Source organism: Vulpes lagopus, chromosome 1, assembly GCF_018345385.1.
Source record: "Vulpes lagopus strain Blue_001 chromosome 1, ASM1834538v1, whole genome shotgun sequence".
NCBI classification, from domain to species: domain Eukaryota; kingdom Metazoa; phylum Chordata; class Mammalia; order Carnivora; family Canidae; genus Vulpes; species Vulpes lagopus.
In genome coordinates, this window is record NC_054824.1 from 7,995,401 (window position 1) to 8,022,047 (window position 26,647).

Here is a 26,647-nt window from a genome sequence, read left to right on the forward strand (position 1 = left end):
CGTCTCTGCCTCTCTCTCTGTGTCCCTTATGAATAAATAAATAAAATCTTTTTTAAAAAAAGACTTTATAATAACATTGCTATTTTTTTAAAGATTTTATTTATTTATTCATGAGAGACACAGAGAGAAAGAGAGGCAGAGACACAGGCAGAGGGAGAAGCAGGCTCCATGCAGGGAGCCTGACGTGGGACTTGACCCTGGGTCTCTAGGATCACGTCCTGGGCTGAAGGCAGTGTTAAACCGCTGAGCCACCCGGGCTGCCCGGCATTTTATTATGAGCAAAAAAGCCATAAAATTAGGTTTACATTTTTTTAGAACTTTGTTTACAATTTTTATTTTAATTTATGATCGGATTTTACGAAATGTTTTTAAAAAATGACAACTCTCCTTAGGTGAAAAAAATATCATGTTCATGCTTTTTGTGAACTCTTCCACTCTAAGGGGTAGAGGATCAATGATTGCTTTTTATTGTAAAGAGAGTGCTTAAAATGTTTTATTTAATACTTTTTATGATCAAAATTATGTATGCATATATCTGTGTGTGTATGTATCTATTGAGAAAGATTAAAAAGGGAAATAGTTCTGTAAGATTTATATCAAAAATAGTTGTCTCCTGTTCCTGCATCCCTTCTCTCTAATGACAACCATGGTTTTGGCTGTTGCTTCTGGTATTTGCCTCTGAATTCCTAATTAACCTGTATATATTGCCTTTTCTTGCTTATTTTTTTGTTTTAGATAGTGATTCCTTACTTTGGAACGTGTGGGCTTGGTTGAAAATCTCATCTCCCCTTTTCCTCGCTCCATGCTCCCAAAAAAGTTATGGCGTAATTTTTAGTGAAATCAATACCTAGTAATAATATTACTTTGAAAATGTGTATGTTATTTAGAATTCAGCTATATGGTATACTACAGTTATGTTTCTCTTTCTCTGAGTTAACAATTCTCTTTTTTTATTTGTCACTTGGTTTTCCAAGTACCTTTATTTTTTTAATTTAAATTTATCCCCAAATTATCCACCAGCACTGTAACGCTTTCATTATGCTCAAACATTAGCCTTATTTCCTCATTTTATTTTTTTCCTTTAGAGACATTCCTCAAGGATGGACAATTCACTACGTCCATTCATAACTGTCATTCTGGAATTTCTCTTCACCCTCTATTCTGGAATGAAGCACGACTACCAACTGCCCTGTGATGATTTGTCCATCTTCAAATACTCCTGATCCAAGCCTTAGAGGACACTGGGGAAGAATTAAGGATGAGCCAGACCTGACCTCATGTTTCTCTTACCACCCCTGGTATTTATTTGAGGTTCTTGACCACTGTCACAGACATGGTTGAGCCAATATCCCTGCTCTGAGCCACTAAGCTTCACATAAAACTTGTACATTTCTTGTTAAATTTTCTTTTCATTTTTGCCATTTCTATCTCTTGAATGTTCATCTATGGGCTCTACCCCTTCCAACGATCTGGGAAAATGGGTTCTGTCTCTCCAGACAGTCCCCCCAAACTCTCTGAGTTTGGTTCTTAGTCCAAAGAGGTCATTCCTGGGCTCAGTCCCTGGAAGGTCAGTAAAGGGCCCATCTTTAGATGATGCTGCTATGTCCTCTTGTGCCCTAAGTCCCCTCCATGTCCCTTGAGCCCCAAGCTGTGTGATGCTCACTTACCAGCTCCTTCAGGTCCCCCCTGGCCATTTTCCCAAGGCTTGCCTTTAGGCCCAACTTGGTCCTAGAGGGCACAAATGCCCCTCCCACAATTCCCTTCAGGCAGAGCCTGGCTCTTAACTCCTACCCCACACCATACCACGCATGGCACATACACCCACATGAGCCAAGGGGCAGACCGCAGAGCCCCATTAAGGCAATCACAGTATTCTCTCGAATAACTCATCTGGAGAATACCAATTCCAGTCAAGCCCTCCTCTCCAGAAGACCCCTCATCTTTATTAAAGGATACAGTACAGCTAAATACACACCCAACTTCCATAACTCTAGCCCCTTGGTCAGCTGGCTGCCTTTCCGCCCTACAAATTCCTGATTTTCACAACCCGGGAAAGGTCCAGAGTCCTCCTGGTTATGGCTACCCATTCCCCCAGGCTCGATAGTTTCTAAATCCCTTTGGTCTTGGCCCTGGCTTCTCATGAGCTCTTTGGTTTCACCTGCGTCGCCCCAGGATGCGCAACTCAGCCTCTTCAACAGTTTCTACAAGAAATCCAACCACATCAAGCACTTCACGATTCTGTGGTCTTTCCTGAAGATCTGTGTCTGAGAGCTGTAGCGGTGAAGGTCACAGGCACCAAGCACAGCAGCCTACCATCTCTTCTCCACATCTCCCCCCACCACCACCTCCTACTAATCAGTAGCTTCTTGCTGATTTTGGTTGTTTAGCATCCATTTCTCTAGGAGGGAAACTTCCTAGCTCTTCCATGGAAAAGTCCTAGGAGAGGCTCTCCCTTGTGTTGGATGTCAGTGGGAAAGTATGGCAGCCTGAGAGCAACTGGCAGCCATATTGTGACCATGAGGGGAGCCAGGCATAGGATGATTCAGATCATTTCTTTGGTGACATTACTGAGCTATTGGATCAGCCTCACCTATAGCTCACTAGACACCCTGCCAATGCATGATCTTTATTTTTAAGCCAGTTTGAGTGGTTTTTACTGTTACTTGCTGTTTTACTTCCACTTCCTTCCTCTTGGCCCAGACCCAGTTTTTTTGAGTTTAGCTTCTACCCTAGGTGGGCTTATCAAAGACATGGTCCACACTAAAGTTGGTTCTTCTTAAGGGGAATTCATCAACCAATTGCTTTTTATTCACCCACCAAGGGTTTTTTTGGTTAAAGAGAGTGAAAATTTTCAGACTGTATCATCTGCATTGAGATTCAAGTTTTAGTAACCAAGAGGCCCATCTTGGAGATCTTCCCCCAAATAAGGGGAGACAGAGCCTCGGGTAATTAATGATTTTATTCTAGAAACTGAAAGTACAGGCAACCTTAACAATATATCTAAATGAAAAATTTTTTAAAAAGTAATCATTCTTGGCTGTGCCCCCTGCCATGTCCTTTCTCCTTTACATATGTGTGTGCACACACACATACACACGCACATGTGTCTTTCCGTAGAAATTGGGGTCAAGGGTGCCTGGGCGGCTTAGTCAGTTGGGTGCCTGACTCTTGATTTTGGCTCGGGTCGTGATTAGGTCATGATCTCAGGGTCGTGAAATGAAGGCTCTGCCCACCTCTCCCTTCTACCTCCCCTGCACAGTCACTCTCTGACGTGCTCTTGCTCTCTCTCTCTAAAATAAATAAATCTTTTTAAAAAAGTTAATTAGTTTCAAACAAACATGGCTCAAAGCAGAAGTGATCTGAAGAAGATAATATTTTAAAAGTATAAAGGAGGAAGAAGGTAGGAAATAGAAATCATCCTTTCAATTTTAACAAATTAGGATTTTTTTTTTTGATGACAGACATCCAAAGTCAATCACTTTTTTCAGAGAAAAGGAATAGTGTCTAAAAGCTTATACTAATATTGAGATTAGGTTACTGTCTTTAACCTCTAGTTTATTTTATTCATCAGCAGCAGTTGTTGACTACTTGGTATAGAACAGGCACGTGTTACATGCTACAGATACAGCAGCGTACAGGACGGTGCCCCACCATCTTGGAATTTATGGCCTAGTGACCAAAGAGAAAGCCCCTGCTGTCGTCCCCCTCAGCTCTCCCAGCTGTCAACACATGCCTTGTGTTAGCAGACGCTGCCCCTGGGATGAGGGTCTCTGGGCTTGCTGCTACCCAAACTGCCAGACCTTGAGACAAATATTTCCACTAAGTCAATCCCTGAATATCAGCCAAGGCCACAGGCCCAGAGCCACAAAGAAAGGAGGCCCCACCTGAAAGGAACCATGTTTTAGGCCCAAGAGAACTTGAATGAGTCACTCTTTCCTTGGACAGGAGTGATTTTTCACTTTATTCCATCACCTTCCCCCCCTCTCCAACCTCTGGTGTCTTTAGCACATGGCTTTACTCGGACAAGACTGAGTATTACCAGCTTGAAGAGGACCCCACAGACTGTGGGAGCCCTTGTGTGGGAAAGGGTAGGGGGTCTGTCCCTGATTTTGTATTGGCTGTGCTGAGTACCCAGTATGGCTTAAAGGTATTAGGAGGTGGTAAAGCCCAGAGTGAAGGGCAACAAAGACAAGCTTGAGTGAGCTGGGGGCAGCCTTCATGCTTGAAACAGTGGCTAAGGCCATGGCCGAATGAGGCCTACAGCCACTAGGCAAGGATTTTATTTTGATTCCATTGATTAAAAAAGAAATTTGAGACTTAAAATTTATGAGAATTATAAGCAAATATGTTTGCAGATGTGATAGGAAAAATTTGGTTACCAATCAATTGATTCAGATAACTTTTTATTATCACCAAAAAGTGGGTCTTTCCTTGTAGAAAATATTAAAAAGAAAGATTAAGAAGATACAAAGTACTCATAGTCCTATCACCAAGAGAACATGACTGTTAATATGACTCCAGCATTTTGCAAATTATTATTTTTTTCTAAGTAAGATTCTCTTCTGCATATACTTTGTAACCTTCAATTTTTCTCTATTGAGAACATTTTTTCATGTCGTTAAATGATCTTCTGTGACATCCTTTTTGGTAGTTTAACATTGTATAATCTATGGTGTGGACCCATGATCCACTTACTTATATAATCTCTCTTTTTTAAAAAAGATTTTATTTTTAAGTAATCTCTGTACCCAATGCGGGGCTTGAACTCACAATCCTGAGATGGAGTCACATGCTGTACGACTAAGCCAGCCAGGCCCCCCCAGCCAGGCGCCCCCAATAAGTAATCTCTTTTTATTGGACTTTGAGGCTATTTCCCATTTACCTTCACTACTGAAAATAGTTTTGTTTTTAATTTCAAAAGATCCCTGCTTGCATTGTTTATACAAAAATCTGACCCTGTGGCAGGCAGGGCTTTGGGCCGAAAAAGACTCAGATTGGAGGAGCCAAGGAGTCTGGCATCCCCTTTCTGTTTTGCCTCTCTCATCTGACCCATCGGGTTAATCATTGGCTGCCTCGATTTCCACTTTGACAAAATGGTGACATAAGTCTCGTTACTTCCATAATCCTGAAACTCTCAAGCTCTTGAATACTTAAGGAAAAGTTGGAGATGAATGATGGGAAGCAAAGCCTTGTGGCCACATGAATGTGGGAGACTGGTCCCCCATTGCTACTTCAGAAATGGAATCTCAGCCTGTTCTTTCCGCATGCCCTCTTCCCCTGCCTCCATCCCAAATTGGCATTCCAAAGCTCTGGGTTGCCAGGTCTTATTCTATGGAGAGAGAGGGTGCGTTTTGTCCCTTAGGTGCCACGGCCAAGGCCACAACAACAAAGCCTTGGACTGTAGAACGTCAGCACCATAAGGGACTACAAACATGATCTAATCCCTATCCTCCTCCCCCCACCACCCCCACCCCGTCCCCCTGTGCAGTTTAAGGAGTGATTTGACCAATGTCTTTGGGTTAACGACAGAGCTGGAACAGGTGCAGTGCCAGGAGGCCATGTGGCCCAATGATTAATTATGTGTCTTTGGGGACAGACTGAGGGTCAATCCAGCGCTTCTGAGCCATGTGACCTTGGGCAATTTATTAGCATCCCTGTCTCAGTTTCCTTATCTATAAAATGGGGATGGTGTCATAATACTTACTTCATAGTATTGTTACCAAAAAAGGCTGCATGTGAAAAGGGCTCCTGTGTAGTATTTCCCCGGCAAATGTTAGCTGTTATTATGATAATATGGGCGGTTTTTGCAGTAGCACCGACCCCCCTGCCCAGGACACAGCCCTCTCTACCTGATGCTTGTGTTGGAGCCACAGCTCTTTACCAGCAGCTGACAGGGATTACTCTTCAAATGGATACCACTCTGAGTAGGTTTGCATTTGGGATGCCCCCAAATTAACCTGCTCCCACTGGCCGCCTCTCCCTAACCACCAACCCAGTAGCATTTGTGTGGCAAGAGTGGAACATGCTGCTGTGGTCTGAGACAGAAATGTAACCGCAGCGCCAAAGAAAATTAACAACGTGGCACAGCTAAGCATCCTGATTGCAGCCCAGGGGTGTATAAGACTGAGAGGTACGTTAGCTGGGAAGGGTCCCTTTGCTGCTTAACATACCCCTTAGCTTGGGTGCAGCCATACCACCAAATTACTTTTCCTTTACGTGTTTTTTGACTTATTTTTTTCTTGGAATTTAGGATTTTTAAAAACATGGATTTTAATTTTTTTTATAAGATTTTATTTATTTATTTGAGAGAGAAAGACTGAACGAGTGGGAGGGGCAGAGGGAGAGGGAGAGAATCTCAAGCAGACTCCCTGCTGAGCACGGAGCCTGCCGCAGGGCTTGATCCCAGGACCCTGAGATCATGAGCTGGGCTGAAACCAAGAGTCGGATACTTGACCCACTGCCCCACTCAGACACCCCTGGATTTAATTTCTTAAGGCCAAAGTCCTGGTGCATGAAAAAAGAAATTCTAGTAGATATCTATCTATCTATCATCTATCTATCATCATCATCATCTATCATCTATCAATTATCTCTATCATTTTTTAAACAAGACATCTTAGTTAACTTCCATTTTAAGCCTCACTGTGCAGTTGATGTGTGATGCCAATGCCTGTATCCCAGAAACACTCGATTTAAGGACAGGCCACAACAGCACTTCTGGGAGGAGGTGAGGCAGTGCGGAGTTCAAGGATCAGAATCGCAGATTCTCACAGAGCTGGATAGGAAAACTGGAAATGCCTTTCTCTGGGGCAGATTCTGCTAAAGTTCCTTCCTTCCTTCCTTCCTTCCTTCCTTCCTTCCTTCCTTCCTTCCTTCTTCCTTCCTTCCTTCCTTCCTTCCTTCCTTCCTTCCTTCTTCCTTCCTTCCTTCTTCCTTCCTTCCTTCCTTCCTTCCTTCCTTCTTCCTTCTTCTTCCTTCTTCCTTCCTTCTTCCTTCCTTCTTCCTTCCTTCCTTCCTTCTTCCTTCTTCCTTCCTTCCTTCCTTCCTTCCTTCCTTCCTTCCTTTCTTCCTTCCTTCTTCTTTCTTCCTTCCTTCCTTCCTTCTTCCTTCCTTCTTCCTTCCTTCCTTCCTTCCTTTCTTCTTCCTTCCTTCTTCCTTCCTTCCTTCTTCCTTCCTTCTTCCTTCCTTCTTCCTTCCTTCCTTCCTTCCTTCCTTCCTTCCTTCCTTCCTTCTTTCCTTCCTTCCTTCCTTCTTCCTTCCTTCCTTCCTTCCTTCCTTCCTTCCTTCCTTCCTTCTTCTTTCTTCCTTCCTTCCTTCCTTCTTCCTTCCTTCTTCCTTCCTTCCTTCCTTCCTTCCTTCCTTCCTTCCTTCTTCTTCCTTCCTTCTTCCTTCCTTCCTTCTTCCTTCCTTCTTCCTTCCTTCCTTCCTTCCTTCCTTCCTTCCTTCCTTCCTTCCTTTCCTTCCTTCCTTCCTTCCTTCCTTCCTTCCTTCCTTCCTTCCTTCCTTCCTTCCTTCCTTCCTTCCTTCCTTCCTTCCTCCTTCCTCCTTTCCTCCCTCTCTCCTTCCCTCCTTCCTTCCTTCCTTCCTCCCTCCCTCCCTCCCTCCCTCTCTCCTTTCTTCCTTCCTTTTACAGGATCTGAGAAATATTTTGATGATTTAAGAAGGATTTATCTTATTCATCCAAAGAAGCATTGTAAAGCGAACACTGGTCTAGCGCCCCAGACACCAAGGCGCTTTGCAGATCTGCACACCTCGGGGTTGTGCTGGAGGCTGTGGGAACAATACACGCTGCCCCCGCGACAGAGATGCTGCCAATTGAAATCACCCAGTGGGTCCTATTTTCTTTCCTCCTCCTCTCCTTCCCTCCACCTCGTCTCCCCTTCCTTTACTGAAATCAGCTTGTATTAAATGACCAAAATGAAGAACTCCCATATTTGCCTTCTCCCACCCAAAACAAAATAACAAAATTCGATGATTGAATGAACTCAAGTAGCACATTCATTTCTTGCTCAGTAAGTACAACGCTTGGACTTCAAAGAAATTTAATTCTTTCCTATGTTCACAATTCGGGGAGACAGATTTCTTATTTCTTTCTGATGTGACTCTGCATATGCAGTCAGAAAAACCTCAAATTGTAATTTCTTTTTTGTCACTCTCAGTAACTGTGCAAGCTGTGCCCTGAGCCTTAGTCGGCCCTAGTTCATGTAAGTCCTAAACATTTGCTAAATTTGCTTGTTGCTCATCCCCAGAGGTAAGCCTGCGGGTGGCCACATATTTGTTGAGTAGATGTTTCATCTCATAGGAAATACTTGGGAATAATACTCCAGGATGGGCTGAGTGAAAAGAGTGATGGGCAGTCTTGCTCCACTTTACTAAAAAAAAAAAAAAAAAAAAAAGGAGAAAAAGTCCCTTTACAGGTATTAATTGATTTGCCACAGAAAACACAATGGGGTGTGGAGGATGAATAGTAGTCTTTTTCCCAGGTGGGGACCATCCTGCCCCATGCAGGCCCTGGTCACGGTCACAAGTGGAGAAATGCTTCTGTCCTGACACACAGACCTGGAGCCCAAGTCCAGCTCCATCCGCTGACCGTGTGTGTCGTACACAGCTGTACGGTCAACACGTGCGATCATGGTGTGTTCACCTGTGTAGGCAGCCCTCTTCTTCTAAAGAAGAACAGTCAAAACACACAGTCTCTCCTGCACAGTTGGTGTTACTAGGATTTTTTGTTGTTGTTGTGGTTGTTTTATTTGTGCAAAGTCCAACAGTCGCTCCTTCAGATCACCGGTATCCGACAAGACTGGTGCTGGCCCCCACTGCTACAGGACTGGGACAAAGAGATGATGTTACAGTCTGGTTTCTATGGCAACAGAGGAGGGGTAATGAAAACCGAAATGTTGGAAACACCCATTCTGACAATTGTGACATAATTCAGGTTATTACAAGGACGTAACTACCAAGGATGCAGAGGTGTCATTACCTTGCAGCTCATGTCGGCAAAAAGCTCCACTGCACATTTCTCTTAGTTGGGCTGCTAAGAGGAAGGAAACACGAAACACACACACACACACACACACACACACACACACACGCGGGCGCGCCTCGTTTTCTGCATGTAAAATGTGTGTGTTCTTTAAAAGCCAGTGGTTGGCTGCCTTTCCGGACATGATGTGGTCGAAGCTGTCATCGTAATGGAAATTCATTGCTGTAGCTATGGTAAATCGAGTTCTCTGCCCGTGCTGAATGCATTAGTCTAATGAGATGTTTGCAGCCGGAGAGCGGGGCTGCTGGGGACCGACCGTGAGCTCCTAGAGCGGCTGCGGGAGCAGCTTTTGTAACGGTGGCCGGTGGCCGGTGGCCGGTGGCCGCAGGTACCGAGAGCGCCCGGGGCCTCCTGAGCCAGCCCTCCCGGCCCCACGGAGAGCCCGAGCGGGGCTCTGGCGAACGAGCCGGAGGAGAGGGAGATGCACAGGCGGAGGGGGTGCCACTGACTCGGGATCCTGCTCCTTCTGCTGTCGCCACGACAGGTGACGCGTTGGCTGCGGCTGCCTGGGCCCGGTGCCACCGCGAGTGTCCCGGACCAGCAGGTAAACTTCCCTTCCTCCTGCTCCAGACACGACGCCTGGTCTCTTAACGGGATCTCAGAGACGAGGCCATAGTCTGGAAGGACAGGGTCTCTCGGTTTGGGGCCCAGACACATTCCCTGCCCTTCAACTCCGCGGTGGAGTACGTGGAAAGTTGGGTTTTCTCCCCCCCCCCCCACGTGGGATGTCGAATAACTGTTTTTGCTTTTTCGCATGATGACTTTGCTTTGCTTTTGTTTTGTTCTGTGAATTTAGACAGTGTTCTAGGTCCCGGGCTATGCATATTTACTAAACCCTAATTATCAAAATTGACGTGTTGTGAACACGCAAGAGGACTTTTTAGAACTGGATTGCATTATTTATAACCCAGCTGGAATGTTTTATATGCCTTTGTGCTGCTTTTTCTTGATTCACCAAGATAGATGAGAATACTATTTACCGCTAGGAGCTGGCACTGGTTGGTTTGGGAGGAAAAAAATACCCAGGTGGCTATGGGAGTGTCAGGAGCAGCTTTTCCCAAGTTCGAATACAGAGTCACCTCCCTCCCGGGTAGGGCGTTGCATGACCGGGACCCCGGTGGCATGAAGCTTGGTCTCCAGGAGCTTGTGGAGTGGAACAGGACAGTGGATGAGGGTGGTGTCAGCTGTCTAAGTCCTCTGACCCACAGCTGCTGAGGGGCTGAGTCCAGGTTCCTCTGCTCCCTGTCACAGTAATGGGCAGAGGCCTCCTGGGGCTGTCTTCAGAGTCTGTGATGGTCCTCAAGAGGGTTAGACACCAGTAGCCTTCTGAGACGGTGGCCCTTGGTTGGGCTCAGAGCCCAACTTGAGAAAGCCACCCAGGCGCTTCGAAATTGAGATGTTGTACACTCTTGTGGTTTTCTTTCTTTTCAACCAGAGGAACCATTTTTGAAGAGTGAGAGGCAGAGTTGTTTGGTTTTTTTTTTTCCTCAAGACTTAAAAAAAATAAAATAGAATATTTGGAGCAAAAGCATAAAAATAACTAAAAAAGAAATTTACAGCGTGGTAAAGTAAACTAGCAAGGGGCACGATATTTGTGTGGAGCGTTTTTCGTGTTGCTGGGTAGGACCTGCCTGAAGAAATGAGGGGGGCCCTGGCAGGAGCCCCTGGGTGGAGATTACCTAGAAAGCCGCGGGTGATCATCTGAACTCAAATAAAACGTTGACATAGACGCTTCAGTTTTAGGGAAGTTGATCGGTGGCTCCAGATCTTGACCTTTTAAACCTATGTGTTTAAATGGATATATGTTTTTTTAAATGTGAATAGGTTTTCTTTAGCTCTCCACATTGTGTGTGTGGACAGCCTGGGTAACTTTTTGGAGAATCGGTCAGTCTGCTTGCTTTGTAGAATTACAAGGGCAAATCCCACAAAAAAACCCAGTTCTTCCGTGTGTAACATGTTTACATTTCTGTGTCACCAAAATCACTTTTATGTTGCTGCAAAAAAAAAAAAAAAAAAAGTAAGAAAAAAAGTAAATGAATGATAATAGAAAGAAAAGAAAGCAGCAAGAGAAACGGGGAGTACATCGCTTGGGGTCATTGGTTTGCTTTTGGTGGTGTGTTTTCAAGGCAAGTGAAACCCGCAGAGGCAGTTTCACTTTCTGGTCCTCGGGCCCTGGGGGCTGGGGTCCCGGGGTCCCAGCAGCAGGTGACACCGGCCCACCAGGGCTGGAAAACGAGTCACACTCACGGGGGCGGGGTGGGGGGGGGGTGCGAGAACTTCTATGTGGCAAACTCAAAACCAGGAACGACTTCTTCAGTGTTAGGCAGTATTTGCTGCTTCTAAAAATGCAAGCCGTGCCCTCAAAGCACAAAGATCCAATTTAAACTTTTTCTCTTTTTTTTTGGTGGAAACTTTAGATGAGGGGACAGTGACGAGCAGATGGCCTCCCAGCTCTCCCCGGGGTGGTGGGGCGATGCATTTTCAAATCTTCACTGTTGGGTCCCAAGTACTTCCAACAGGGCTGCAACAGGCTGCAACAGGCTTAAGGCGGCGGCACTGAGGCTCCCCGGGACGCGAAGAAGGGATGCTCGGGGAGCCCTGGCCCTCGGGGCGTGTGCGGGGGGAGTTCCCGTGCACGGGGTTCTGCAGAAGTGGGGACCGGCGGCGCGGCCCCGGAGGATGCATCACACACACGCGCGCACACCCGTGCACACCCGCACCTGCGCACGCACACTCTCGGGCCCTCCCTCGGGCTGCGCTGGGTCCCCGCAGAAGCTCGGCTTCGGCTCCCCCCCCCCCGCCCCCCCATCCGCGGCCCCCGGGGGGAGAGGGCATCAGAGTCCCAGCACCGGGCGGTCGGGGCCCTACGCTCCTCCTCCACCCTCCACCCTCCACCCTCCACCCAGCCCTCTGCTTCCCGGGGAGGGGGGGCGAGCAAGAGAAGAGGAGGGAGGACGAGGGCAGCCTCTGCCCAGCTCCCTGCCCAGCTCCCAGCCCAAGGGGCGCAACATCTACCGGTTTGCAGCTGAAGTTTGTGCAAGCAGCAGCCCCCTCCCCGCACCCCCCCTTTTTTTTTGGCGTGAGCATCTGTGCTCCCCGGTCTGGGTGGGCACCTTGACAGGGCTGGGAGGGAGCTTTGTTGGAGAGCCTCCCTGGACGTCTTGGTTCAGCCAGCTCCCTCAAGGCTGCTGGGAGGTTTACACGTTTTTAATTTTATTTATTTATTTATTTATTTATTTATTTATTTATTTATTTATTTCTTGCCTCCCGAGGCAGACAGGTGAGGAGAGAGGAGGGGGATTAACAACAGCCCCTGGGAGAAAAATCAAATGGTTTGGTGCCGTATATAACGTAACAGAAGCCGCCACTGTGTCTAGTAAATTACTCTAAATTTTAATTAATGAGTCACAAAAGCCACACCATAAGCTTTAAAAAATTACCCCTTTATCAATAAGGTGATAATTAACTTTCTCTGGAATTAGCAATTCTCTCAGCCCCCGGGGGCAGCAGGCAGCCTAGGAAGTTCTCTGGAATGCTGCCAATTTTAAACAATTGGTCTTTTGGCAGATCTACCGGATTTTAATTCAAACATCCATTGTGACATTTTTCCAGTGTGGTTCAGAGACCCTCAGGATCACCCAAACCGCGGAAAAATTTCCAAGATGGAAGGAGTGGCTCGCAAGGTTTGGGGTGGGGGAGGATCTGTCACTTTCTCTTTCTTCATGTCCCCCCCCCCCCCCCACATTTGCACGAGCGCCACACTCCAGTCTCGGCTGTAAACCTCTGCTGGCACCTCTGTGTGAACCGCTGTGGCGACGCCTGCATTTGCTGGTTCGCGCAACACTGGGTCCCGATGTCCTGGCCGCAAGCCCACGGGGTTCTAAGTGTTTTTCATTGTTGTATTCATCTCGGTTTCAGTTCTGGCAACGGTTCTTCCCTAATATTTCTGCAAACCCTCACCCGCGGTTTGTCAGATGTTGAGATTTAGATTGAAACTCTGAGAAGAGGAGCTGCAGGCACAAGGGCCATTTCGGTTATGCTCGAGGCTGATTGAAATTTGGCTTGTTCTGACCTACACTTATGCACGTTGGGGATTTCAGAGCAGCTGGCTCCACAGTGACCCCCAACCACCACCACCCCCCCGCCCCACCACCACCACCCAGCTGCTAGGCACTGGTGGGCGACATTCAGGGGCAGCCTGATGAGGGATGCTGCTGTTTGGCCACAGTGGCCAGAAGGCAAGTGGCGTCGAGTGCAAATCAGCCCTCCAGAGGTCAGTCCCCCCCCCCCCATCCTTCAAATGTTAGCATTAGTGGGGCTCCTGCTTCTTTCAGCCAAGAGCCTGGCCGGGATGGCACGCTGGTGACAAACTTTGCTGCTGGGTTCCGCTGGCAGTGTGGACACAGTCAAGAACATCCTTCAGGAGGGTGGGACGAGGGGTGAGACAGGAGACGAGCAAGCAGGATCTGTGCATTTGGGGATAAATCAGCGCTTTGCAATCAAAAGAGGCACTTTGCCACCACCAAGGAGATAAAACACCTCTTGCTTCTTGCAATGATTACCTTGCGGACTATTTTAGAACAGAAAGGAATTTATTACCCACCGGCAGTTCTCACTTTGTGTTAAGCTGAAAATCACTCCACTGAGTCTGTGTGACACCCCCGAGTAATGGGAGCATATTCTGGGATCCACACCGCAGGCTTCCCTGCGGTGGCTGTTGTTACTCGTGGCCAGTTGTGTTTCAGAGAGAATCTGGTGGCACAGAACCCTGCGCCCTCTCCTCTTTGCTCTCCCACCAACTCAGGCACGGTCCACCTGACTTTTTATTTGTGGGGAAGCAGGTGTGCATTCCTTTCTCAGCGGCCGCGCTGGTCGATCACCTAAGCGGACCTTGTTTCCCGGTGTCGCTAATGTTCGGGAATGATCGTGGACTCCTGCACACACACGGTGCCAGCCCTTTGAGGAAGGGGCTTGGCTGAGGAGTGTCGGCTTTACTTTCTCCATGAGGCGCACGATACAGAGACAGAGTGGAGTTGGCCGTTACGAGAAAATTGATGTGCCAGGGAAAAAGAGTGTCAGTGCTGTGCTGTGCAAGGTGGTGACGCTGTCTGGTTAGCCCCGTGATAGTGACTCAACTTTTGGGAGCTAAATATTTGGTAACAAAAGCCTTTGCCCTTTTTTCTGTCTCTGTGCTGATCATTATAGAGCAGAAAGCCGTCATCGTTTCAAAACAGAAAACATACGGCTGGAGATTAATCCCAAAGGAACATGCAGCTTTTCAGGAGGCTGGGTGCTAACCTCGGGAACAAACACGGGGCTGGCCGAGCAAGGGATGACCCTCACCGGGTTGCAGTCCAGCCGTCGGAAAATGGCACGAAACAAAGAAGTGCTGGGATAAAACCCACAGGAGAGAGCCTGTTCCATGCCCCTTCCCATGAGTGCTTGGCCATCTCTCTCCCTCCCACATCTGCTGGTGCCCTTCAGAAGGGACTGTAGGGCCAACAGGAGCATATGGCTGTCAGCTTATAGACCTGCTGGGTTGTTTCCTTTTGGATGGAAGGAAAGGTTTCCTCTTTCCTCTTTCACATTTGTCCACAAGTCATCCCGGGACATCATCATTCTGATGAGAAAACCAGGGTCCAACACCAAGGGGTCTGTTTTTCCCTGGTGTCCGGAGCTGGGCCTGAGCCCCGCCGCCTGACCCATGTTAACACCGCAGAGGCCATACCTGAGGGTGTAGGGTGTGCCCTGGATGCAGCCTTCGAGCTGGCCTGTGGCTGGTGTCAGGACTCTAATCCTGTGTGACAGGCAACTGTGAACAAGGACAGGAAGAACCGAAGAGGACACCACAAGGTGAAAGCCAGCGTTGGGGCAGTGATGCTTTTTGTTTTGGAGAACAGGATTTGGAGGTCATGTAATGCAAAGAATTCCTTTGGCCCTGTTTCTGAACTATTACAAGCTGATACGGTTCATTCTCCTTCTTTATGGCCTTTTGAGAAAGAGCCTGACTACCTTTCTTCACGGTCCTTTAGGATTCCCAATTCCCTTGCTATTGGGAAATTATGGTGAAATCAGGACTTAATCTAACAATTAGCTATTAAAATATGCTGTTCATCCCAAAGAGAATAACTCGAAAATGTCATGTGAGGCATGGGGCTTATTGATGAGTAAAGAACGCCACCCTGGGAAAAGATTTCTGTCATTTTTCAGTCTTGAGAGTTGTATCTTGCCGTCGTTGCCTGTACTGGGGGAATTTGCCATGAGGTTTGGAGGTCAATACAGTTCGTGACTGTCTGTGCACTTCCCCTCATGTTGTGAACATAACATAATATAATCCCTTTCAGATGCCGTGAGATGCTCCAGCATATATGATTGTATCCCTCGTAAGAGCTCATTTGTAAAAATGCTTCAAGTGGATACTACCCACAGTATGAAAATATAGCACTTGTTTTGAGTGTTTGTAACATGATTAATATTAAATACTTGACATAAATAATGAGGGCAAACTGTATGGTGCGGTTATACCGGTGCCTGATATGGAAATGGTTAATTGGTCCCACAGTGAGACCTGTAACAATTGCGTGATGCCTTAATGAGACCAAGTGAATATAAACTCTCTCCAGGGAACTGAAGTTATAAAACCAGGTTGGGTGTGATGTGTGTGACAATGTGTGGAAGCCAGTGATCTGTAATGGTATAGAGGACTGGTCTTTCCTTTCTATTGCCCGTCCTTTCAGTTAGGAGTCATTTGTCATGAACCCAGAAACAAATAAAGGGACCAAAATTCTCCGTTAGCAGAATCAGGAAAAAAGACACTCAGAAAAGTTTGTCTTACAAGCTTATGTTTCCAAATCAGCCCCGATCTCTGCTAAGGTCAAGTACTGAGTTTCTACTAATTGGTTTGAGATCAGAGTAATGTGGAATAAACTGGAACTATAGTCACTTAAAAATATATATTCCTGGGCACAGATTAGGTCACTGTTTTTATGGACTATATTTAACATTTTCATACCTGAAGAAAAGAAATTCCGTGGGACCAAAGACCTGGCTGGTCCTTGTAGGATTCTGACAGCAGGGAGCGTGGGTTATACTGCTTCTCGGACAAAGTCAAACAAACCCAAGGCCTCCTTTGGCCAAGATTCCCATGTTCTGCTTGTGCACTTGGTAGATTATCAGTTTCCAGGAAGTGTTCTTTCTTTTCCCCGAGAATACAGATTTAGGACAGGATAAGAGGAGTTTCCATTGGGACCGCGGCATCTCTTAAGTTCCAGACCATTTTCAAGCCAGTTCACCCCTCCTGTGTAAGCTGCAAGGTTACAATATAACCAGAATAATGAACTTGAGGGAAAAACATCTGACATTTGAAGGGACACGTTAAAAGCAAAAACCTGTTCTCCGAGAAGTGGTCTTGGAGTGATTCCTAGATTCTTTAGATTGAATGGATCCTAAAGGTCTTCCTCCCAGGGCAAGCCTCAGCCTCTTCTTCCCTGGTGTCTGCAAAGGATGCAGACAGCCCAGCCCCCATTCTGAAGAGGCTCCCCCTCTTGCATTGCTGAGGACTTCAATTGTTAGCAGGGGTACTTTTCCCTCCAGAACTTCCCCCAGCTTCCTCCACTTCTTCCTGGGGGCTACTTTTGACCTCAGCGATGTATGGAATAAATATAAATGGAGCAGCATGGATTCTGAGCGGAGAAAGCCAGTTGAATGGTCACCAGTGTGACCCAGGGTGTCTATGGTGGCAGCCCTGGGCCTCCCTTCCTCCCCAAGGATGCTCTTCCCTGTCAGTCCCCACTGCCGAGCTCCAGTGCCCGGAATGGGGCAAGTGCTCAATAAATATTTGCTGAATGAGTGATTGCACGAATGATAATGTCAGGATGGGCAGAGGCAGCGCAGTGTGGTGGAAAGAACATGCCCAATATTTGGTGTCATCCCAACTTTGTTAGATCACGGCATATAATACTGTACAAGCTGTATAACACCCCAAAGGTTATTTGGGTTAATGTATATAAAGGTCAAAGGAAACAGTATATGGAAAAGGGCTTTGTAAACTGTAAAGTGCTGTGCAAGTGGTAAGAAATACATGTTCCCATTTATTGAGCGTCATATGCTCAGGGAAGCTGAGAGAAGCACTAATCGTGCTTTATCTTATTTATCTGACTTAAACCACACAGGAAGTCAAAATGAGGACTATTTTTATCTCCATTACACAGGTAGGGAAATTGAGGCTTACGTTAGATAACTTGCGGAGGGTCACATGGCCATGTGAAGTCTTGCCTTCACTTTTGGGAAGCCAATGGGGCGTCCCTGTCTTTTCACCTGTGAGGGCCGAAGAGAAAGAGCTCTTTCATGCCTCAGAGCCAGCTGCTCCTGCTCAGCCCCGGCCTGGCTGCTCCCAGGTCCAGCAGGTTCCAGAAAGGAAATGATTCCCCCAGTGTTTCCACTTGGAAAGGCTTTTTTTTTTTTTTTTTTTTTAATCCACAGCAAACTTCTTTTAAAGCAGTGGGCTTTCAGTCCCATCAGACTCAACCCTCATTTTTATGACCAGCATTTCTGATGCCCTGTTTACAGTCCCAGATAATACAGCCCACCCGCACCCACAATCTAAGAAAAACCAGTGTTTTGTCACAATTGAAATGAAAAGAGGAATAAAGGCAAAGTAACTTATAATTACTTCGGGCGCAGGCCCCCTGCTCTGGATGCCAGAATGAGGGGTCAGGTGCTTGACATCCGCTACCCAAAGTGTGGCCTCCCCCAGTGCTGTCTGGTGGCTCAGATGACACAAGCGGGTCCTGTTGCCAGTGACATGATTTTCCCAAAATGGTAAAACCACTCGGAGTATTCTGAGCAAAACAGTCTGCCTTCGATTTCTGTATTATTTGCATTCTTGGAAAATAAAGCAGATATTGTAGCTGAGCAGCACTATGTAGTTCAACTGGAGTTAGGTCTAGGTTTCACAAAAACAAGGTTTTCACTCCTGTGACCATCTGGTGAGACAGCGCTTCATTATGCGGGGTAGCCCGTGGGCCCAGCATCCCTGGTCTGTGCCCTCGGTAGAGGGAATTACGGTAACGCTCACCCTGCCCCCAGCATCGCGCCAGGTGAGACCATATGGGCCCTTTTCCAGAATGCTCCTCTGCAGGCAGGGCTGCCACCGCCACTGCGCACCTGCGGATCAGAGCGTGCCAACCCGCCACAAATTTCACTTTCTCCTACCTCCCCAAACACCTGATTAATTAGAGTTTTTAAAAAATGGTGCTATTTTGCCATGATTGCTAAGTAGAGGCATTTCAAATATATTGTGGCAGCAATTTCAGGGGGTAACCTTCACATTCTCTAAAGATGCCCGTGGTGGGTTTCCTCTAAAAACGGTGGCTTTGAGCCTGAGAAGACCTTTCCTATCGTGTTTCATTCTCCTTCGGATTAGGCTTAGGTTTTTATCCTAACTATAGTATTTTATTTTTATTTTATTTTATTTTATTTTATTTTTTATTTATTTTTTATTTTTCTAACTATAGTATTTTAAAAACACTTTTGTAAAATCCCCACTGTTCTCTGGGTTTGCTTCAAAGCATTACCGGTTACCAAGGGACCATGATGATGTAGGCTTTGTACTAGTTATCCACACAGTAGTCCTGGACTGTATCATTATTCTACTTCACAGGCAAAAACCTCAAGATTCGGTCAATTTAAGCAGAGAGTTTCAGTGGCTCAAGGTCATCCAGTAAGTTCTACAACTGATCTCGAAGTCAAACCCAAGCCTTCACTCCAGTGTGCCTGTCCCCTGTGACAGTTCTGGATATATGGTATACACTTTTATCCGTGATGCGGAAATCTCATGTCTAAGAACGTTTTTTCTTGTTGAGCACATAAAAATGGAGTAGGAATAAACATGGCCACAGATTCTTTGGCATCCCTTTCACGAGGCTGTGGGGTCTGATTCCCTTCTCCTTGTTTCTGGGCTGTTCTAAGTGACTTGCTTGTCTTCTAGGATGTGGCCAAAGGAATGTTCCAGGACTGACATCAGGAGTCTTCCAGTTCCACTTGGGACTCCAAATGCTCACTCTTGGAGCCCTGGAGCCACCACGTAAGACATAGATTGCCCCAGGGCTGCCCCATGCTGCTGAGAGCCAAAGCTCTGTGGAAGCCCCTGGACAAAAAGACAACAGAGTAGGGATGGGGTGGGGAGACAAAGAAACAGGAAACATGGAGCTGCTAGATTTGTGGGTGCAGAATCCACCTTGGAAGGGGATCCTCCCATCCCAGCCTCCCCAGCTGATGCTACACAGATCAGAGAAAAACTGTTCAGTCCAAACTTCCCTGACTTCCTGACACACAAAATGGTGAGACGTAACAAGCCACACATTTTGGAATAGTTCTGAGTGTAGCAGCAACTGATAACCAAAACACACATTAATGGCACTCTTTCCCTTGTATTGTGTATTGCGTATTATTTTTGATGCCTAAGAGAGGATTTTCTACTTTAAAAAGAAGTGAGATTCACTATAAAATATAGTTGATCTCTGGTCACCTGGGTGGCTTGGGAGGTTTAGCACCTGACTCTTGATTTCGGCTCAGGTCATGATCTCTGGATCCTGGGATCCAGCTCCACATCTGGCTCCGTGCTCAGCAGGGGAGTCTGCTTGAGATTCACTCTCTCCCTCTGCCCTCCCCCCACACACACTCTCTCTCTAATGGATAAATAAATCTTTAAAAAGATATATAGTTGATCTCCATTTGCTAGGAATTGAAATGAGAGACAGTTTCGTTCCATATACAGTTACCGTCAGAAGTATGTGTTTTCAGGACGACTATTTTTTTTTAGTAAGTGCACATTTAATTTTACAGTTAGTTTATATATTTATGTTGTTAACAACAAATACTTGATTTGGATTTATGAATATGACATGAAGTTGGATTCAAAATATATTTATTTCAATAAGCCATTTAAAAAGTAAGTATTAAGTAAATGCAGTATAGGAGGTGTTTTAGGGTTATTAGGTGTATCAGAGAACCAGGACCAATGGGTTACATATATGGATAGACAGAAATTTATTGTAAGGAATTGGCTCGGGGCAGCCCTGGTGGCACAGTTGTTTAGTGCCGCCTGCAGCCCGGGGCGTGATCCTGGAGACCCTGGATCGAGTCCCACGTTGGGCTCTCTGCATGGAGCCTGCTTCTCCCTCTGCCTGTGTCTCTGCCTCTCATTCTCTCTCTGTGTCTCTATGAATAAATAAATAAAATCTTAAAAAAAAAAAAAGGAATTGGCTCATATGATTATGGAAGCTTAAAAGACCTAATGTGTAATGTAATATAATGTGCTTAAAAGACCTAATGTGTAATGTTTCAGCAAGCTGGAAACCCAGGAGAACCAATGGTGCAGTTCTAGTCACAGGCTTGAGACCCAAGAGAAGCTAATGTTTCAGTTTGACTCCAAAGGCAGGAAAAAAGTGGATGGCTAGCTCAAAGGCCATCAGGCAGGAGGAGTTCCCTCTTACTCAATTTTTTTTTTTAATCCTACTCATAGGTTTTCAATTCATTGGATGAGGCCCACCCACATGAGGGTATTTTATGCTTTACTTAGTCCACAAGTGTTAGTGTCATCCCAAAACACCTTCACAGATACACCCAGAATAATGTTGGACCAAAAATCTGAGCACCTCATGGTCTAGTCAAGTTGACACATAAAATCAGTCATCATAGGAGGTATTCAGACATTATGAATTTTGCAAAGATTGTACCTAAGGGATCTGAAGTTTGGTAAGTGCTGTTTTGAGCCCTAGGCTGTCCACGTCTCTAATCCAAGGGTTTGGAGCTAAAATCCCAGGTGGCATTCCTCGTTCATCCATAGAGACATGATCCTCTGAGTCCTTCCCATAGTGTCTCTTGAAGTTATCCTTTGGTTGGCAGAGCAGCCTTTGAGAATGTCCGTGTTGGTGAAGCTAATTCTGAGGAAGTTGTGCTATCCTTTAGACTTCTGGCTGCCCTCTCCGGAGTGGCCATCTCCCAGCATCCCACAGCTGGCCACCATGTTCATTGTCAGTTCTAAGCTGCAGTTCAGGCTGCCTGCTGGCTCCCATGCAGGATCATATGTCACAGCAGGCCCAGTCCTCTAGTGAGAGAATGTCTGCCCTGAAAGTCAGGGTCACTGATATCCTGTCTCCCTAGTTAATGTTAAGTCTGGCTCAGTGGTGACAAGGAGCTCAGATGTGATGTATATGATATGACATCATAGGAGCTATGATAGGTCCATGCCTCATGGCCACGAAGGCAGCTAGACATTTTCATGTCCCCCTCTGGGCCATGCTCGTTTAGATGATACTATGTGGCACCATTAATTTCACTTACCCACTGTCCACTCTCAGTGAATTTGTGTCCAAACTGCCCTCAAGAAGCAGGATAAAAAATCTTGAGGTCAACAGTTTTATCTCTGGCTTCTTTGGCTTCAAGTGTCGGCACCTCAGTGGAATGGAAGACGACACATGTTTTTCTTTAAGTGGGTGCCTTTTGATTAGAACATTCTGGGCAGCCCTCAGCTTACACAAAGGGCTACAAATCAGTGCAACCAGTTCTTGCCCTCAGCTATCTTTAGCTGTCTGAGAGAGGGGTGGAAGCTTCTATGCCATAATGATAAGCCATGGTAGGACTAGAGAGAGGAGTAGGGTAGGCTGATTCGGAAGTAATATGAAGAAGAAGCAGCACAAAATACAATAAAAACAAAAAGTTTATAAGAACAAGTTGTATTTATTTGGATTATGTATTTGTAGGATGAAAACAGGTGATCTGTTTCCCATGCTAAAGAAGAGAAGGTATTCATAGTGTCTGTATTAGTTTGGTAGGGCTGCCATAATAAAATACCAGACGCTGGGTGGCTTAAACAACAGAGATTTATTTTCTTATCATTCTGGAGTCTAGAAGTACAAGTTCAAGGTGCTGGCCATTTGGTTTTTCTTGAGGCCTCTCTCCTTGGCTTGTAAATGCTTACCTACTTGCTGTGTCTTTACATGGTCTTTCCTCTGTGTGCCTGCACCCCTGGTGTCTCTCCTTATAAGGACACCAGTTCTGTTGGATTGGGACCCCACCCTTATGACTTCATTACCTTTTCAAGATTTATTTATTTGAGAGAGAGAGAGACAGAGCGCAAGCATGAGCAAGGAGGTGGGCGGGGGGGTGGGGTGGTGGACAGGCAGAGGGAGACAGAAACCCAAGCAGACTGCACTGAGCACAGAATCCGACACAGGGCTTGACGAGGGCTCGACTCATGACCCCAAGATCATAACCTGAGCTGAAACCAAGAGTTGGATGATTAACCGACTGCCCTTGGTTTGGGTTCCTCACCTGATAGTAGTGATGGCATCAAGATTGCTGTGTGAGCCTCCAGCGCGGAGGCCAATGGCCAAGTAGCTAATGGCAGGGCTCAACCCTATCAGCCCAGCTTGTGAACTGCCCTTGCCTGCTGACCACCTGAGCATGGGCCTTGCATAGAGAGCACTCCTTGCGTGTTTTCTAGATGGACTGAAGATATATGGACAGAAAAGGAGATGGGTCCCTACGTGAGGGAGTTATGTACCCGAAGGCTTGCTCGGCTAGCTCCACAGCTTCCAGGTTGGAATTTCAACTATTTTAATGGCCGTCTCCACCCACATGTTCCACAGGCGCCCTAAACTCAACATTTCCAAAGCTGGACGTCTCATTTGTCTCCTTCCCCACATCTTCTCCTTTATTCTGTCTCCACAGAAGCTATCACTACAACTTCTCCAAGATAACAGTTTCAGAATCCCAAACTTGCCTTACTTTGTGCCTTCCAGTTGGAAATCCTAATTGATGCTGCTTTTCCTAAAGAGTTGCCTGTACTTTCCCCACTTCCCCCCTCTGTTGCCCTTGCTCAGATTCTCACTAGCACCTTCCATCTGGACCAGAGCCATGGCTTCCAGATCCACCTCTCTGCCTGCAGCAACCCACCCCCCACCCCAAGCATCACATGAGGTTATCTTTGTAGGACACCCATACGCTCTAGCCACTCAATTGCTTAGAAATCTCAGATAGAGGGCACCTGGGTGGCTCAGTGGTTGAGTGTCTGGGGGGTAAAATACGCCTTCCAGGGCCCCGAGGGCAGAAGCCAGACAGACTCAGAGCAGAAGAAGAGGAGTGGAGGGAGATGTGCCAAAATAACCTTAATTCTGCACGGGAAGCACGAGGCTAAGGTGCTGGGGACCAAGGGTGCTTGTGTTCCCCTCCGTCTGTAATTAGTTCGCGGCCGGGTCCCCGGCTGTTGCATTTTGGTCGACGAATAAAGAACTAACTGTTCTTTGAAATAAAAGAATAACTGTTCTTTGAAATATATTTTTTGTAAAAAATAAAATAAAAGGTATACCTTTTTTCTTTTTTAATGAGAAAACAAAACAAAACCAAAAACAAACCCTGAATTTCCATTAAGAAGGCAAAAAAGACCTTGAAAACTAGCACAAAGGCCCTGGTCATGGTGCAGGAGCAGAGCGGGAGGCATTAGCTTGCAGTCGGAGTGGGGGCGCAGGTGGGTTCCCGGAGCGCAGGTGGGTCCCTAGAGCACAGGTGCCGAGGCAGGTGGGCAGGTGGGCAGTGGGCGTGCCCTCCCCCCGTGGCCCCGGGCCTGCTCCCCTGGCTCTGTAGATACCCCGCCAGCATCCTACAGGGAACTGTGCTGATAAATATGACAATGACGCCCTACTGCGACAAGAAAGGCTGATGTGGCGCTTTGCTAATTTGTGTTCTGAATTAGCAGGGAGCTTTGCAACCCCTGGGCCCTGAAACAGGAGCGCGCCGGTGGGCTTGCAGGTGTTTTAATTAGCGGCCTTGGGAATATCCGTGTGGGACCCGGCCGCACAGAATCTACCCAGGGCCTGCTTTGCTTCCTTGCCCCCAGCAGCCATGCAAAGGCCTCACCGGTAGCAGGGGCCTGGGAGGGGCGAGGAGAAGTTTCTAAGAGGAGGAGGGCTCCTGGTGGGCTGGCGTCCAACACCAATTAGCTCCTGGGCTGTCAGCACCCACAGCCCTTGTTTGAACAAAGTGGTGGGCAAAGATGGGCAGAAATGGCTTGGCCCCATGATGGATCCTGAAGCATTTTTAAAAGGTTCTTTTTACTCTTGCTCCTCTTTCATGATTTGGCTGAGACACAAGGCGAGAATAAGCACATCATAAATCAAAAGCTGTTAGCGTACACGACCCCTGAAATTTATGGGTATTAAGCAGAGAAAGCTTAGGAACATTTCACCGAATAATTTTCCAATCCCCTAAGCCTCGTTTAAATTTCCCTCGTCTCCATCCCCTGTTGCTGATGCACATTTACTGCACAGGAGCATCTGAGTCCCAGGGTGGAAGGAGCCCCCTCTTTGCCATCAGACAGGCTGGTTGATTTTTACGAGGTTGAGTGCAAAGCGCAGCCCGGGCACCAGGCCACATGGGCAAAGAGCCAAGAAGCACAAGAAAGCCATGGCCAATGCCCTCCGGTCGGTTGTGCAGCCTTGGAAATGGCAGGGTCTCTCTGTGCTGCCCTCCTTGCCATTTCTTTCACCTTTAGCCCTGGGGCTGGAGCAGGGGAGCTTCAGTGGGAGACAGTGGGCCTAAGAGTAGGTAAAGGGCCCACAGCCAGGCCGGGATGGGGACTTAACAGTGAAACCAGCCTCTTCTGTGACGGCTCAGGGAAGTGAGTGCCAGCGCTAAGGCCAGGCAGGCAAGGTGCAGAGCAGTGGGCCCACCAGAGGCCAGCCTGAGGGGACAGAGCCACCCAGTTATGCCCTGGATGGTGGGTACTGAGTCTCACTGTGTTCATGGAGAAGTAGACACTGATTAGTGGCATTACTTCCATTTATTAGTCAACTTGACAAATAATAATGGAGCCCCTCTGGCCAAGCAGGCAAAGGCAGCAAGTGTCCACCAGGGCCGGGAGTGGGTCTGCGGTCCTCCAAGGATCAGCTCTTCCAGAGAGCCTCCTAGCCTTCCTCCGGTTCCTGTATTTACTATTGGAGGGCCATTCGGGTCTGTACCTCAGTCCCCTGCGTCCTTAGGTTGGATTTTCACTGGGGTGTGTGTGTGTGTGTGTGTGTGTGTAGTTGAGTTTTCTTCTCAATTAGGGCAAACCCTGAGGACAGCTACTACCTTGCACATGAGACTCCGTGGTATACCACTGGTGTCTAGGCAGCCTAGTCCTTGCCTCCCAGCCCTGTCACTGCCTCAGTGGTTACGTTGCCTCTTTTCACCTGAGTTCCAACCCTCCCACTGTGAAAATGCAGACATTAGCACCTGATCACAGGTTGCCATGAGGAGCAAATGAGCTGTTTCCAACACTTTGTATATTGCCTGGCTCACAGGGAATACACAATAGATTGAAGCTAATATGACTGTGTCATTTAGCACGTGGATGGTCAACTGAGCCTCTGTTCATTGTCTAATAGGAACAGATCTTATTCGACTGTCTTTCCTTCTTGAGTTGAGAAGGGGCCCTCCAAGTTAAAAGCTGTCTGGGAAAAATAGAGAAGGTGGTAGGCATAGGACCCTCGGTTGTGTCACTTGGTCCCGTGATAAACCCTATTTTATTCCAGGAGGAAAAGACAGAAAAGGAGCCCATCCTTAGCCATTCCTTTGAGGTTGATGGGAATATACATGATTATCTATCAAATAACCGTGGCCTTCTCCATATGCATCCCTGGGCTCTCATGCTCTCTGATACCCCCCCCCCCCACCACCACCACCACCAGGCCTGGTTCTCCCTGGAGATCGTATCTGTCCAGTTCAATGCTATTGTCCTTATTCTAATTAGGAATATGATATTTCAGAACCAGGCCAATTTCTCATTGGGTCTCATTGCCAACATTATAGCTGCCATGTGCTCTTAGATCTGAGGGCCTATAAAATAACTCACCACATATGTGCAACTTTATGTCACTCTTCACTGAGCTGAGTTGGAAAATTTATAGTTTAGAAGAACAGAATCAAGTTGAAAATGTGGCTTTGGCTGGATCTGGGCATAATTGGGATTTTCAGGTGTAGTTTGACAGCTTACATCTAACAGAAACATCAAGGTCCATAAAATCAGTCCAGTGTCAGAGTTTCAAGGTGCTATACTAAATATTCCTGCAGTGCCTTCATCCCTCATCCCTTTTTTTTTTAAATGAGGGTATCAAAATGGCAGAGCATACTGCTTTAAAAAGGCCACAATCCCAATCTTCCTCACAATGAGTGAAGAGCAGACTGTTGAAAAAAGTGCTGATGTTTTCTTAATATTTATTGATATTCCTGCATTTTAGGCACTTTCCTGTAATAGACAAAAGAGTAAGACATGGTCCTAGTCTTCAGGGAGCCGATGGAGTACTAGAGGGCTCAGCAAACATTTTCTGTAAAGGGCCACAGAGCAACTCTTCTATGTTGGGGGACCACATGGTTTTGATGGCGAGGCCCACATCAGTCCATGTGGGCTGGAGACCATGGAGTTCCACATGGAGTTCCATGTGTTTCCCACAGCCCTCACCTCTCCATTCCCCTTGCTTTCCCTCGTGCCTGCTGGGCCCTCTCTTCTGTTCCCAATAACAGAACACCTGTAAGACAGACACCAATGGCTATAGCATAAGCAGA

General features: G+C 46.8%; 1 protein-coding gene across 1 annotated transcript in view; it reads left to right on the forward strand.

The window, feature by feature from the left end:
* The first annotated feature begins 9,290 nt into the window (after positions 1 to 9,290).
* The window catches only part of SCML4 (Scm polycomb group protein like 4), a 105,477-nt gene continuing 88,120 nt past the window's right edge, over positions 9,291 to 26,647 (forward strand). Inside the window, exons 1-2 of the mRNA XM_041768806.1 lie at positions 9,291 to 9,587; positions 19,032 to 19,127. Coding sequence (XP_041624740.1) covers positions 19,097 to 19,127 — 31 coding nt within the window. The 5' untranslated portion in view covers positions 9,291 to 9,587; positions 19,032 to 19,096. The remainder of the gene's footprint in view (positions 9,588 to 19,031; positions 19,128 to 26,647) is intronic.